Source organism: Psammomys obesus, unplaced genomic scaffold (genome assembly GCF_907164565.1).
Source record: "Psammomys obesus unplaced genomic scaffold, mPsaObe1.curated_primary_1811, whole genome shotgun sequence".
Lineage (NCBI taxonomy): Eukaryota > Metazoa > Chordata > Mammalia > Rodentia > Muridae > Psammomys > Psammomys obesus.
In genome coordinates this window covers 5,353,826-5,365,859 of record NW_026590062.1, presented here as the reverse complement: position 1 = coordinate 5,365,859, position 12,034 = coordinate 5,353,826, and the positions used below count along the sequence as shown (strand labels likewise).

Here is a 12,034-nt window from a genome sequence, read left to right as displayed (position 1 = left end):
GATAGAAAGACCTGGAGGGAACAGGAGCTCCACAAGGAGAGCAACAGAACCAAAAAATCTGGGCACTGATACTCCAAACAAGGACCATGCATGGAGATAACTTAGAATCCCTGCACAGAAGTAGCTCATGGCAACTCAGTGTTCAAGAGGATTCCCCAATAATAGGAACAGGGACCTTCTCTGACATGAACTCATGTGCTGGCTCTTTGATCATCTGCCCCTGAGGGGGGAGCATCCTTACCAGTCCACAGAGGAAGACAAAGAAGCCAGTCCTGATGAGACCTGATAGACTATGGTCAGATGGAAGGGGAGAAGGACCACCCTTATCATTGGACTTGGGGAGGGGCACAGGAGAAGAAGAGGAAGGGAGGGTGGGATTGGGAGGGGACAGAGGAAGGGGCTACAGCTGGGATACAAAGTGAATAAACCATAATTAATAAAAATAAAATTAAAAATTATAAAAAAAAGTGAGGCTAGTTATAAATAAAAAAAAGGTGATTAGTGAGAGTGTAAAGGGGATAAGAAAGTATAACAGGGACACAAATATGATTTAAAGGCATTATGATTATGTATAAAAAATGCCAGAGGTAAGCCCACAATTATGTATAATTAATGTATATGTAAAATGTGAGTCCCAAGCTAGGACAAGTGGCATAGGCTCCTGATCTCAGCTACTCAGGAGGCTGACACAGGAAGATGTCAAGTTCAAGGCCAGGCTGGCTACAGCGGAAATTCAAAGCCAGACTGGACAGTTCATTGAGACCCTGTCTAACAGTGAAAACAAACAAGGAAAAGGTGTGAGGTGAACATAGCCCAGCAGAGGAGCAAAGCCTGCCCCAAAGCCCTGGGTCCGGCTCTTCATGCTTGCAGGCTCAGCATTACCAGATAGATAGCAAGAATTCTCCAGAAAAGCGTCTGCACAGTGACAGTGGGAATGGTTGTGAGAGGGAAGATGAGAGGAGGGGAATGTGGGCCACAGAAAGCATATTTGGAGGGGCTGGAGAGACGGCTCAGCGGTCCAGAGTGCTTGCTGCTCCTGCGGAGGACGTGGGTTAGGCTCAACACCCACTGTGGCTCCCGACTGTGTATAGTCTGTAATTCCAGTTCATGAAGATCCAGTGCCCTCTCTGAGCACAAGGCATGTATGTCCATGCACATACATGCATGCGAGCACACATGCACATAAAATGAGAGCAAACAATTTTATTTACAAGTACGTTTAGAGCTCAGTGGCTGAGTACTTGCTGGGCAAAGGTACGGACCTGGATTCAGAGTCCAAGAACCCACGTAAGGCTGGACACGGTAGCAGGCACTTGTGCGCTATCCCAGCGCTCCCACAGCATGGTGACTCAGAGACCAGAGGATCCCAGGAAGCTGGCATGCCAGCCGCCTGAGTGGACAGCGCTGAGCAAGAAACCCTGTCTCAAGAACACGATGGAAGGCGAGGACCAACGTCCAAGGTCGTCCTCGGAGTCCAAGTGCACATCTCAGCAGGTGCCCGCCACCTTACACTCACAAACATGCACACACACACACACACTACACACACACACACACACAGCTTTCCTTTAATTTCGCATTTGTTTTCATCTTTGTCAACCGGCTCCATAACGTGAGGGAGAGCTAAAGCTATCACACTTCTCATGAGACACTGCCCTGAGCACTTTGCATGAACTGGTTCACTTAGGCCAGACTGACCAGGCAGCTGAACTGCAGAAGACCTCTCAATGTCTTTACTCGTTAAATTTGTGTTGGGGGAGAGCGTTCTGTTTGAGGATGAATATAGAACTTTCATAGCAGTTAAGGACCAAGAAAACGAACAAACCATCAGCACAGCGAGATTAGAGGCACAGCTTACAAGCCCATGTTCCCTATTTTCTTGACCAGGGTTACAACATTGTCCCGAGTTAGAAGCGGGTCAGCTGTGTTAGGTTCTAACCTCTCTTAGGTTCTGCCAGGCAGGTTGAAGTAGCTGAGGGGCAGCTTAGTCAATGATGTGCCTTTTGCTTAAGTTTGCAGCCCCCACCACAAGCCGTGTGACTTGTGTCTCTCTCTGAGGCTTTCTGTGTGTACAGGGGATTGATTTTTACCCCCACGAGGTGCCTCACACTGAGCCTGGCACAGCACTTAGCATATACAAATTATTATGGTAACATGATTATTACTATGAAAATGCCCCATTCCCTCTCCCTGCATTCAGCTATATTGAGTTTCCTGCGTGGCTCAGACAGCCCTTTCCCACCTCTGCCCTTGTTAGCCTCCCCGCCAGGGCCCCTCCCTTCTGCTCTCTACACACCTGGCTCCTCGTCAGCTCTTCATGTCTAACATCCCTGCCTCACAGGGCTCCCTTCTCCCCCCTATTTTTCATGCCTTAATAGTATTCTATAGTCCTCTCATTATCAGGATGCTTACTTATTTGTTCTCTGTCGCCATCCAAACACAAGCTGCAGGAGGGCCAGAGCAGTGTAGGTGATTTTTAGCCAAAAGTTACTAGGTGAGTGAGTGAGTGAGTGAGTGAGTGAGTGAGTGAGTGAGTGAGTGAGTAAATGAGTGAATGAATGAATGAATGAATGAATGAATGAATGAATGCCTGTCCATCTAAGACAGTGGCTGTCAATCGGCCACTCCTTAAAATGACTTCAGAAGCTTCCAAAAAATATTCTGAGCATCTAAGCAGAATGGCACAAGCCTGTCATTCCAGCACCCCGGTGGCAGGAGGTAGAAAGATCATGAGTTCTAGGCTAGCCTGGATTCTATCTTAAGAAAGCAAACAAGCAAAAATCCTTGGAGCCCACCCCTAAAGATCCTCATTTAATTAGTCTTGAGGACTTGAACACAGGAATATTTTAAAGCACATTCCTCCCAAGCAACCCTAAGGTCCAGCCAACGTTAGAAATTACCCATAAAGGGTAATGTAAAAAAACAGCTTTGGAGGGGCTAGAGAGATGGCTCAGCAGTTAAGAGCACTGGATGTTCTTCCAGAGGACTCGGGTTCAATTCCTAGCACTGGCAGCTCACACCTGTCTGTAATTCCAATTCCAGGGCATCTGACACCCTCACAGCTTCTTCACATAGATATTCATGCAGGCAAAAACACTAATCAATACTCTAAAAATAAATAAATTATTTATTTAAAAAAAAAAAAACAACTTCAGAGAGCTTCACTTGCGATCTGTGTGGAAGCAACCCCATAGAAGATGCTGTCCGATCCAGGTGCCACAAGATTTAGCAAGATCTCTGCTCTGAGGAGCAGAGGGAAAGGACCTGCTGCGTGTTTCCCTGGCTTGGAGCAGGGTGGGAGATGTGCCATTCAGTTCAGTGTCAGGAATTCCTACATTAGATCCACTAACATTGAGATGCAGCTGCTGATACTGATAGCTTCCTTGAGGTGGACTCAGTGACAGGAAGCCAAGAGTTGCCCCCTCAGGGCATGATGGGCTTGCTGCTCTCTGCTGCAGCCTTCTTGAGGCTTAGCATAGAGACAGTCTTCTCCACATCTGGTTCTGACCAGCTTCTCTTCCCTGGGTATGAGGGTCACGTCTAGCCATGGAAGTTCAGATATATAGAAGTTCAGATGACCGTATGCAGCTACCATGATGTCATTAGTTACCATGGGAGAGCTGGCTTGGCCTTCATTTCTGTAGAAATGTGTGTGTCCTTTACAAGTTCACAGCACCTGGCCAAGACCTGCATGTGGTGACAATTACATTTTGCCTACATGATCCCAGAGAAAAAGAAGAAGGCAGCAGAGAGTTCAGGTTGCCTTACAAAGTGAGTGGTAGAAACGAATTCATTCTATACTCTGGTAAAGGAACATTGGTCTCCCAGAGGGAAGCAGAACACTGTGGGGGAGGGGTGGACGACACTAGAGGTATCTATCTATCTATCTACCTACCTATTTATTTATTATGTATACAGTATTCTGCCTGCATGTAGGTCTGCAGGCCAGAAGAGGGCACCAGATCACATTATAGATGGTTGTGAGCCACCATGTGGTTGCTAGGACTTGAACTCAGGACCTCTGGAAGAGTAGCCAATGCTCTTAACCTCTGAGCCCTCTCTCCAGCCCATAGAGGTCTCTTTCTCTCTCTCTCTTTTTTTAAACATATTCTGTGAGATGAATGAGACTCAAGACTTTAAAATGGTTTGTTACCAGTTTTCAGGCTTTGGGCTAAGATGGAGGAAAAGTGATTCATTTGTGGAATCAGAGAAATCTATAGCTTAGAAGGAAATCTATAGCCATGCCCAAGCTACATAAGTATCAATTTAAAAACAATGGACAGGGAGGCAAAGACAGGAGGATCCCTGGACTTCTTGAGCCAACTAGCCTGGCCCACTTGGCTAGCTCCAGGCCAGTGGGAGACTCCCCTCAATAAAAATGTGGAACAAGACTTGAAGTTGTGCTCTGGCCCCACCCACACATGCACACACATGATCAGCCCTCTACACACATACGCACACAAATTAAAAAAATAAAAATATCAATAACAGGTAGTCAAGCATGGCAGCAGATACCTTTAATCTCAGCCCTCAGGAGACAGAGGCAGGAGTATCATGAGTTCAAGGCCAGCCTAGGTAGCACAGGAAGCCCTTGTGATAAATAAACTTTTCCCCAAGAACACAATGATGGCACAACATTGGGGGGGAGATCTGTCACCACAACTCAGTCTCTTGAATTATGAATGCAAACAGAACACAGAGCTATGTCAGAGCTAGAAGCATCAAGTAGGAAAGCTGTCCACTCTAAAGAAGGTGGAAGCCAGTAAGTCATATTTCTGAAACAAAGGGGAAAAAATAAGACAACCAAACACCTATGCCTATGTGTGTGGGGTGGGGGGTGAACACACACACTTAAGCAAATAAGCTGTGTACATTTTTGTGAATGGCTTAACCTTGTGCCTCCATTTTCCCATCAGTAAAACAGTAGTGATAAACTCCTTACCTCAGAGAGCCAAAGACAAATGAGAAAGCATTTGACATGGTGTCAGTCATTAAGAAGTACTCTGCAGATGCCGCCAATTATAGCTCCCATTTGGAGCAGTCACAGGATGAATCGGAATTGTGCCCACTGGCTCTCCACTTACTGTAACAAAATACCTCTGGTCAACTTAAAAGAAAAAAAGGTTTACCTTGGCTCGTAGTTTAGAAGTTTCTATGCATGGTCTGTCTGTCCTGTGGCTTTTTTTTTTTTTTTTTCTGAGTATCACAAAAGTTTATTTAGCAAAAAGTTTCATATGAAAGTTTACATGACCTAATTCTATATCACAATTAAAGAGGCCCTTTAAGAAGGGATGTGGATGCCTCTACTGAACAGACCTCGTTTAGACTGTGGCTTTTGAGTCGTAAAGAGGCAACTACATCATGACAGGAGCACAGGCAGAGGAAGTGAATCCCCTCACTGAAGCTGAGAGAGAGAGAGAGAGATTGGAGAGGAGACACTGGAGTCCCTTCAAGGCCACATGTTCACTGACCTAAGGTCTCCCAGACCTGCCTCTCAAAGGCTCCACCACCAAGCACATGACCCACTGGGGAACATTCCAAAACTGAACAATAGCAGGATCCCAAACATTTAGAAAGGGGAGGGGATGAGAAAGAGGATGAGGAAGAGAAGGGAAAAGAGAAAGAGAAGAGAGAGAAGAGGAGGTAGAGAAGGGAAAGGGCTGGATTGTATTTACTGAGAAAGAAACGCAAGGAAGTCCAATTTCAGAAGGCCCAACCAACCAGCCAAGTGAGAAGCACAACAATGTCTAAAGGAAATACCAAGAGCAGATGTGCTAAGTCTACCAGCATTTACATCAGTCTGTTCATAGTAAGAACAAAACATCCCCTCCTTAGCCTGTGTTCTGCTCCCTCTGTGGCCTGAGCTGTATTCTCTCCGTAGCCTGGGCTGTGCCACCAACCTTGCTAGAGGGAAGGTGAAGCTATCTTTACATAGATTTGTAGATGTGTAAGGCCTTCACAAGTGAGGGATCAGGATTAGAGCAGACTTATTACTCTGGCTTTATCTTGGGGTAAAATTTTCTTTCTCCTACCATCAATCTAAGCGAGCTTAGTCATCATGGACGCTGGAGGGAGTGTCAGAATTACTTCCACAGGATTTGTGGATGAAGCATCTAAAAGCTGTACCAAGCTGCTTAACACTGAGAAATAAGATGAAATGTAGTTTTATGTTCTGTTTGTTTCTGTAGTGTTTAAATGACTGACATGTATCCACATTGCATTCATAATTTTTAAAAGAGTACGATTATATAAACTGGACCAGTGAGATGGCTCAGCAGGTAGAAGTATTTGCCACCAAGCCCTATGAGCCAAGTTCAACCTGCAGTACCCACATGTCAACAAAAAAATCCACTCCAACAAGATCATGTACATTTTAGTTATTTAAAGCCGTCCAGGAGCCTTTCTGGTTCTCTAATACTAGTTTGCATTCTGAGCTCTTCAAAAAAAAGAAAAAAAGATTTATAAAGCATGCATTTTCTCTAAAACCTATTTCCACAACTTCAATCTGTCACATTTGCCAAGAGCCCCTTAGGATGACACTTTAACTGGAAGACGGAAAGAAGGACAATAGCTGGGCAGGAGCACTTGTCCAGGGTGTCGGAGGCCCTGGGCTGCTGCTCAGCTGAGGAGCCCTCTCTCTGCTGCCAGCTACCCACTGTAAAGGTTTGGATGGGAAGTGTCTGCCACAGGCTCATGTGTTCCAGCACTTGGTCCCCCTTGCTGTCTGAGGAGGCTGTGGAAACTTTGAGGATGAGGGTTCCAGCTGACAGAGGTAGGTCGTTAGGGATGGCCCTTGGAGGCTATATCTGCTTCTGGTTCCCATCCCTTTCCCTGTTTCTGGTCCTCACCACAATGTGGAGAACCCAACCACTCTGCTTCTCCTAGCACCTCAGACAAGCAGTAAACCTCTCCTCCTTTTAGGCCACTTCACTTGGGCATTTAGTCACAGCTGTGAGCAAAGTAACTCTCGTATCAACCCTTAGGCTGACCCCCTATGCATAGCAACAGTCCCTTAGTCTGGAATCAGAATTCTATAGCCTCCTACCCTGACCCCTCCCTCATATCTTCACATTTGCCCAGCAGATTTGCCAGGGAGAACCAGAGGGGAAAACAAATGCAGAGCAGGAGTCCTATCTACAGAGAAGAGACTCCTCCTTGGCACTCAGAGAGGCTTTTCCACTCTTTCAAGTCAACAGCAGCCTCAGTCAGGATCTCTCTCATGAGTCTTGGAGAGAGGGTGGTACACAAGGAGGAGGGTCACATGCAGGATGCCAGGCTGGCTGCAGCTGAGGAAAGTGAGGAAGGATGTGTCCTTGGCTTGTACTGAAATCCCTCTGCCAGGTGGTCAGTGTGGCTCCGATGGCCCACACCAAACAAGCCAATTAGCCCAGACCCCCCACAGGTGATACCCTGAGGATAGGTATGCCTTTCAGTATGGCCCAGGCTGGTTGTCCCCATACTTATTTTGGTCACTGCTATCAGAGAACATAAAATTTTTCTTGTCTAAATAGTCAAGAGTTAACACTGTTGTGGAGGGGAGGGGCGGTGCCTCATTATTTTTCCTTTGCTTACTCAGATCATCACTATGACGGATCTCTAGGTCGTGTTTTCCAAGGACAACACAAAAAGATGATGATTTCTCAGGTGTGGGTGGTCTGAACCTTCTAGCTCTAAGCTAGGTTACAAGGTCTGAATTTGAATTCCTAATGTTCCGTGCAGCGACTTTGTCTGCGAAGGATCTAAAACACCTGCCTGAGCTTGGGTCCTCGTGGTCATGGAGATGGTCCGAGGTGGAGAGGATGCCGTCACACCCCTACCCTCCCACTCCGTTATAGCACTGAGTGAGGTGGGAATCGCAGCCAGTTCACAGTGAGAGCGCTGTTCACTAAGCGTGCCGGGTCAATGCTGGCTACTCTGCATGCTAATTCATTGAATCTTCCAAAAGCGGCTGCTGCTACTGCCCCCAGTTCACAGACAGGGAACATGGGCCTTGAAAGCTTGGTTACTTTCTGCACCTACCCCACCTGTTCAAACAGAACCTGAACCCTGAGATGAGGCTAGAGGCAAGGACCAGCCTAAAGTCCCAGTCCCATGTCTTTGTGCCTCCATCACCCCCATTTTAAGTAGTTCTGGGGGATCAAATTCCAGGGCTTTTGATTCGATAAACTAGGCCTCTACCCACTGAGCTACATCCCTGATGGAATGGGAAAGGAGGGTGAGCTCAATAATAACCCTTCCCCATTCCTGAAGAAGTCATAGTGATACAGAAAAGGACCCAGGATGCTGGGGGACTACGGAATGAGGACCAAGCCTCAGGGTAGCATTTCTCCTCTGCTGCAACATTTTAACAGCCTGAGAAGCTATGTCTGTGGCTACCAGTTAAAAGAAGGTCTTGAACAATTGAGCCAAAGTTCTTAGTGTGGGAGTGGCTGGATGTTTTCTGTAAATAAACAACAGCCGATAGCTTGGGCTTGACAAATGCTACAAATCTTGTCCCAAGTCCCTGATGTACTACAACCTCTGTCCCAAGTTTCTAACACTGTCATTGTAGCACAAAAGCAGCCACAAACAACAGTGAACAAATGAGTGTGGCTTTGACTCAAATGAGCCATGCAAAAACAAGTGGCCCAATGCCTGACACAGGCCTGGCCTTTCATTTTACAGGCTTGTGTTAAGAACTTCCCACTTGTCAAGCGTGGGGCTGAATGGGAGAGACAAGCACGACCACCCATTTACGGATATTTGGGTTGGGGGACAAAATCAGTCTGCTCTTGGGAGTACGTAGGAAATCCAGAGGCCTTGGACTGAGGGAAGGCTCCCTGGGGAGAGATGAAACCATGTTGATTCCTCCACAGCCTGACACATAGATGAGTGTTGCTCCATCACGACAGCCTGCAAAGGTTCCTGCCTTTCCTTGTGGGTTGTCTGTGGTCACCGGCTCTTCTTTTGTGTCCCCCAGTCTCTGAACAGCTACAATGATGGAGATTACGAAGGAGCCAGGAGGCTGGGGAGGAATGCCAAGTGGGTGGCCATCGCCTCCATCATCATTGGCCTCGTCATCATCGGGGTGTCCTGTGCGGTGCACTTCTCCAGGAGGTAAGTAGGCTTTCCAAACCCCTCCCGCTGTTAAGTGCTTTTCTCAAATGCCCGTAGGAATCTGTTGGGTTAGTTAAGATAGGCTCTGAGAATAAAAACAACAGGGTCTTCATGTTTTCTTCATGTTACAGAGACCATGAAGAGCATATGCAAAAATCTCTCTTCCAAGCAGGTATTTCAAGACCCAGGCTGTCAATAACTCCGCTGTATTATAGCAGTGCTACCCAGGGAAGAAGAGATGGATCCAGCTTGACATGACTGTAGCCATCCTGGGTCATGACTGCCACATTTATCTACAGAAATGACCCCATCACAGTACAGATAGACAAAACCATTAACTTTATAATCAGACCCTGACTCGAGGGGTACACCTGACCCTTCAATACCACCCGAAGATAAACTAGGGACATTCCAGCAAGGATGAAGTCACCTTTTCCCTTCTTCTGACCCAAGTTGTAGGGATCCAACTATTCTTGTGCTGCCTGGACCCAAGGTTTGATAAGCCAGTGCTCCCAGCAAAGTGCTCCATGTGGCACATCAGGCCCAGTCCTCACACACTGGGACTAGATTACTCTGGCAGGACAGTAAATATTCTAGGCCTTCCAGGACATGTGCCCTCTATCACTGTCCCAAACACTGAGGTCTGCCACTGGGACACAGCTGCAGCCATAGACAGCATGGGAACCATCGCTGTGGCTGTGTTCCAGTAGAACTTTATTTATAAAAACAGGTATTTTTATCTGCGGGCTATGATTTCCCCAACCTTCATTTCTAGAACAGGAAGTGGCATCAGGCTAAGACAGAGTGAGAAAGATCAGGGAGCCTATATACATTTCCCACTGCCTGAGCAAATGTCACGTAGGCTCACAGTTAGATGACTGAAGCCCGTCACATGGCCCCACCTGGCTGTTGGAGGGCAGGAGACATGAAGGTATAAATGGAGCATCTAGAATTGCTCTCATATCCGCCTTAACACATGTCTGCAAAGTTACATCCTGCATGACTGTGCAGCATACCTCATCAGCTCAAGGGCAGAGGAGCCTTGTGCTCTGGGATCACCTGTGAGCTCTCATCTCACAAGGAGAGGGGCATTGATGCTCATCCCTGGGTTTGAACATATTTTTTCTGACTTATCTGATAAGCTACAACAAACTCCCGCTGACAAAAGCAATGTCACTTTTTGCCAGAGTTTTCACAGAAGAAAAAGACACATAGTGCATAGCCTGGGCCCTGAAATGAGAAACCTAAACCCTGATGCCAAGAACACTTTAGCTTTTCTTCCTGGGCAACTAACTCTTCCTACATCCTTGACCAAAGCACTTTGCCCTGAGGCTGTGAACACCAACCTTTTGTTTTGTTTTGTTTTGTTTGGTTTGTTTTGGTTTGGTTTGGTTTTTTTTGCCTTTATTGACCAAAGAATCTCACATGGTGGAAGAGGAAGGAAGATCCTTAGTCAGGCTAGATCAGCCAGCCCAGCCTTGGCCACTGAGAGGGCAGCTGATGTCACAGAAGATCAGCTTCCTGTCAGAATAGCCAGATCCACAAGCCACGAGGACCAGCTGGCTGTGGAAGCCCGTGTCCTCATAGAAAGTGTGCCCAGCGGAAAGCAGGTGACAGTGTCCAGGGAAGGGAAAGGCAAACTGAGAGCAAAGAGAAGTCAGAATTTCTATTTAGATGACACTGGTGTCCTCATCAAGTTCAGTGAAATGTGATGATGTTGGCCTGAAATGCAGAAAAGATGAGAATACTGGAGAACAGATGGGACAAGTGAAACTTCATTCTTAAAGAAAGCACTGTGAGCGTGTGTGCGTGCGTGCGTGCATGCGTGTGTGTGTGTGTGTGTGTGTGTGTGTGTGTGTGTGTGTGTCTGTGTGTTTGTGTGACTCTGAAGCACGGCTAATAGTACAGGCTTGGTGCCAGACTGCCTGGACCTAGGTCCTCACTTACTCCAAACCAACTGTTTACCTTTCTCAGACCTCAGTTTCCCCAGCAGTGGAAACTGAGATAGTCCATGAAACTATCATAAACATTAAGTAGGTGACAGAGCATGTGTGCGGTTTGGTGGCTGCTTCTTAATGAAAGCACTGAAAACGCAGACCACTCTCCGAAGTTACTGTCACTCTCACTATACACACAGCAGGAGAGGGCCTTGGATGTTAAGGGGCCACTGAAGAGAGTTCAGGACTGTGTAACCATGAGCCAAGCTCAAAGGACAGTGTTCCGGGGGAAGGAAGCCAGTCTTGGTTTCATTTCTGAGGACTTGTGAAAACACACACTGCCCAGATCAGACTTCGAGCTAGGTGGGTTAAAGTCATAGCAGCTGTCACTGGCATAGATCCTGCCACACCCCGGGCAACACTCAGAGTTCGAATGAACACTCCAAACAACTCCAGAGGTATTGCCATGTTGCAGAGAAGGAAGGCTGAGGTTCAGGGCGGTGAGGTGACGTCTAAAGTTTTACAGGTTGGCAGAAAGGTGGGTTTAATTGCAGCCCTTTGTGCTGGGTTCCTGTGAGTCAGTGTCTGTGTGCGAGTGTGTATGCATGTGTGCTTCACATGTATGTCTATGTGTGCACAGGTGGATTTACCTCTGCAGGTCACGTGGAAGTCATGGGTCGATGCTGGGCTGTGCTTCTCATCACTTCACCTTACTGTCAGAGACAGACTCTCTCACTGAACCCAAACAGATGTCTCTGCCCTCAGCCCTGGGGTGACCAGCTCACACTGCCACGCCTGGCTCTCCTGCTGGTGCTGGAGATCTGAAATCATCCCTCCACAGCAAGCACTGAGCTGTGTCCCTGGCCCCGGAGCTGGGCTCTTAACTGCAACCTCACACCACTTCTCCATCAGTGCCTCCTTTCCTGGTAACAGGGAGAAAGTTCTTGCTTTACGGTCCGCTCCAGCACTCATTGATGGGGGACGTTCCGTGGGGTTTGTGA

General features: G+C 47.2%; 1 protein-coding gene across 1 annotated transcript in view; it reads left to right on the top strand.

Annotated features, from left to right (window-relative positions):
* Tmem233 (transmembrane protein 233) overlaps positions 1 to 10,808 on the top strand; it is a 32,155-nt gene extending 21,347 nt beyond the window's left edge. Inside the window, exons 2-3 of the mRNA XM_055605952.1 lie at positions 8,960 to 9,096; positions 10,625 to 10,808. Coding sequence (XP_055461927.1) covers positions 8,960 to 9,096; positions 10,625 to 10,808 — 321 coding nt within the window. The remainder of the gene's footprint in view (positions 1 to 8,959; positions 9,097 to 10,624) is intronic.
* Positions 10,809 to 12,034: the final 1,226 nt, after the last annotated feature.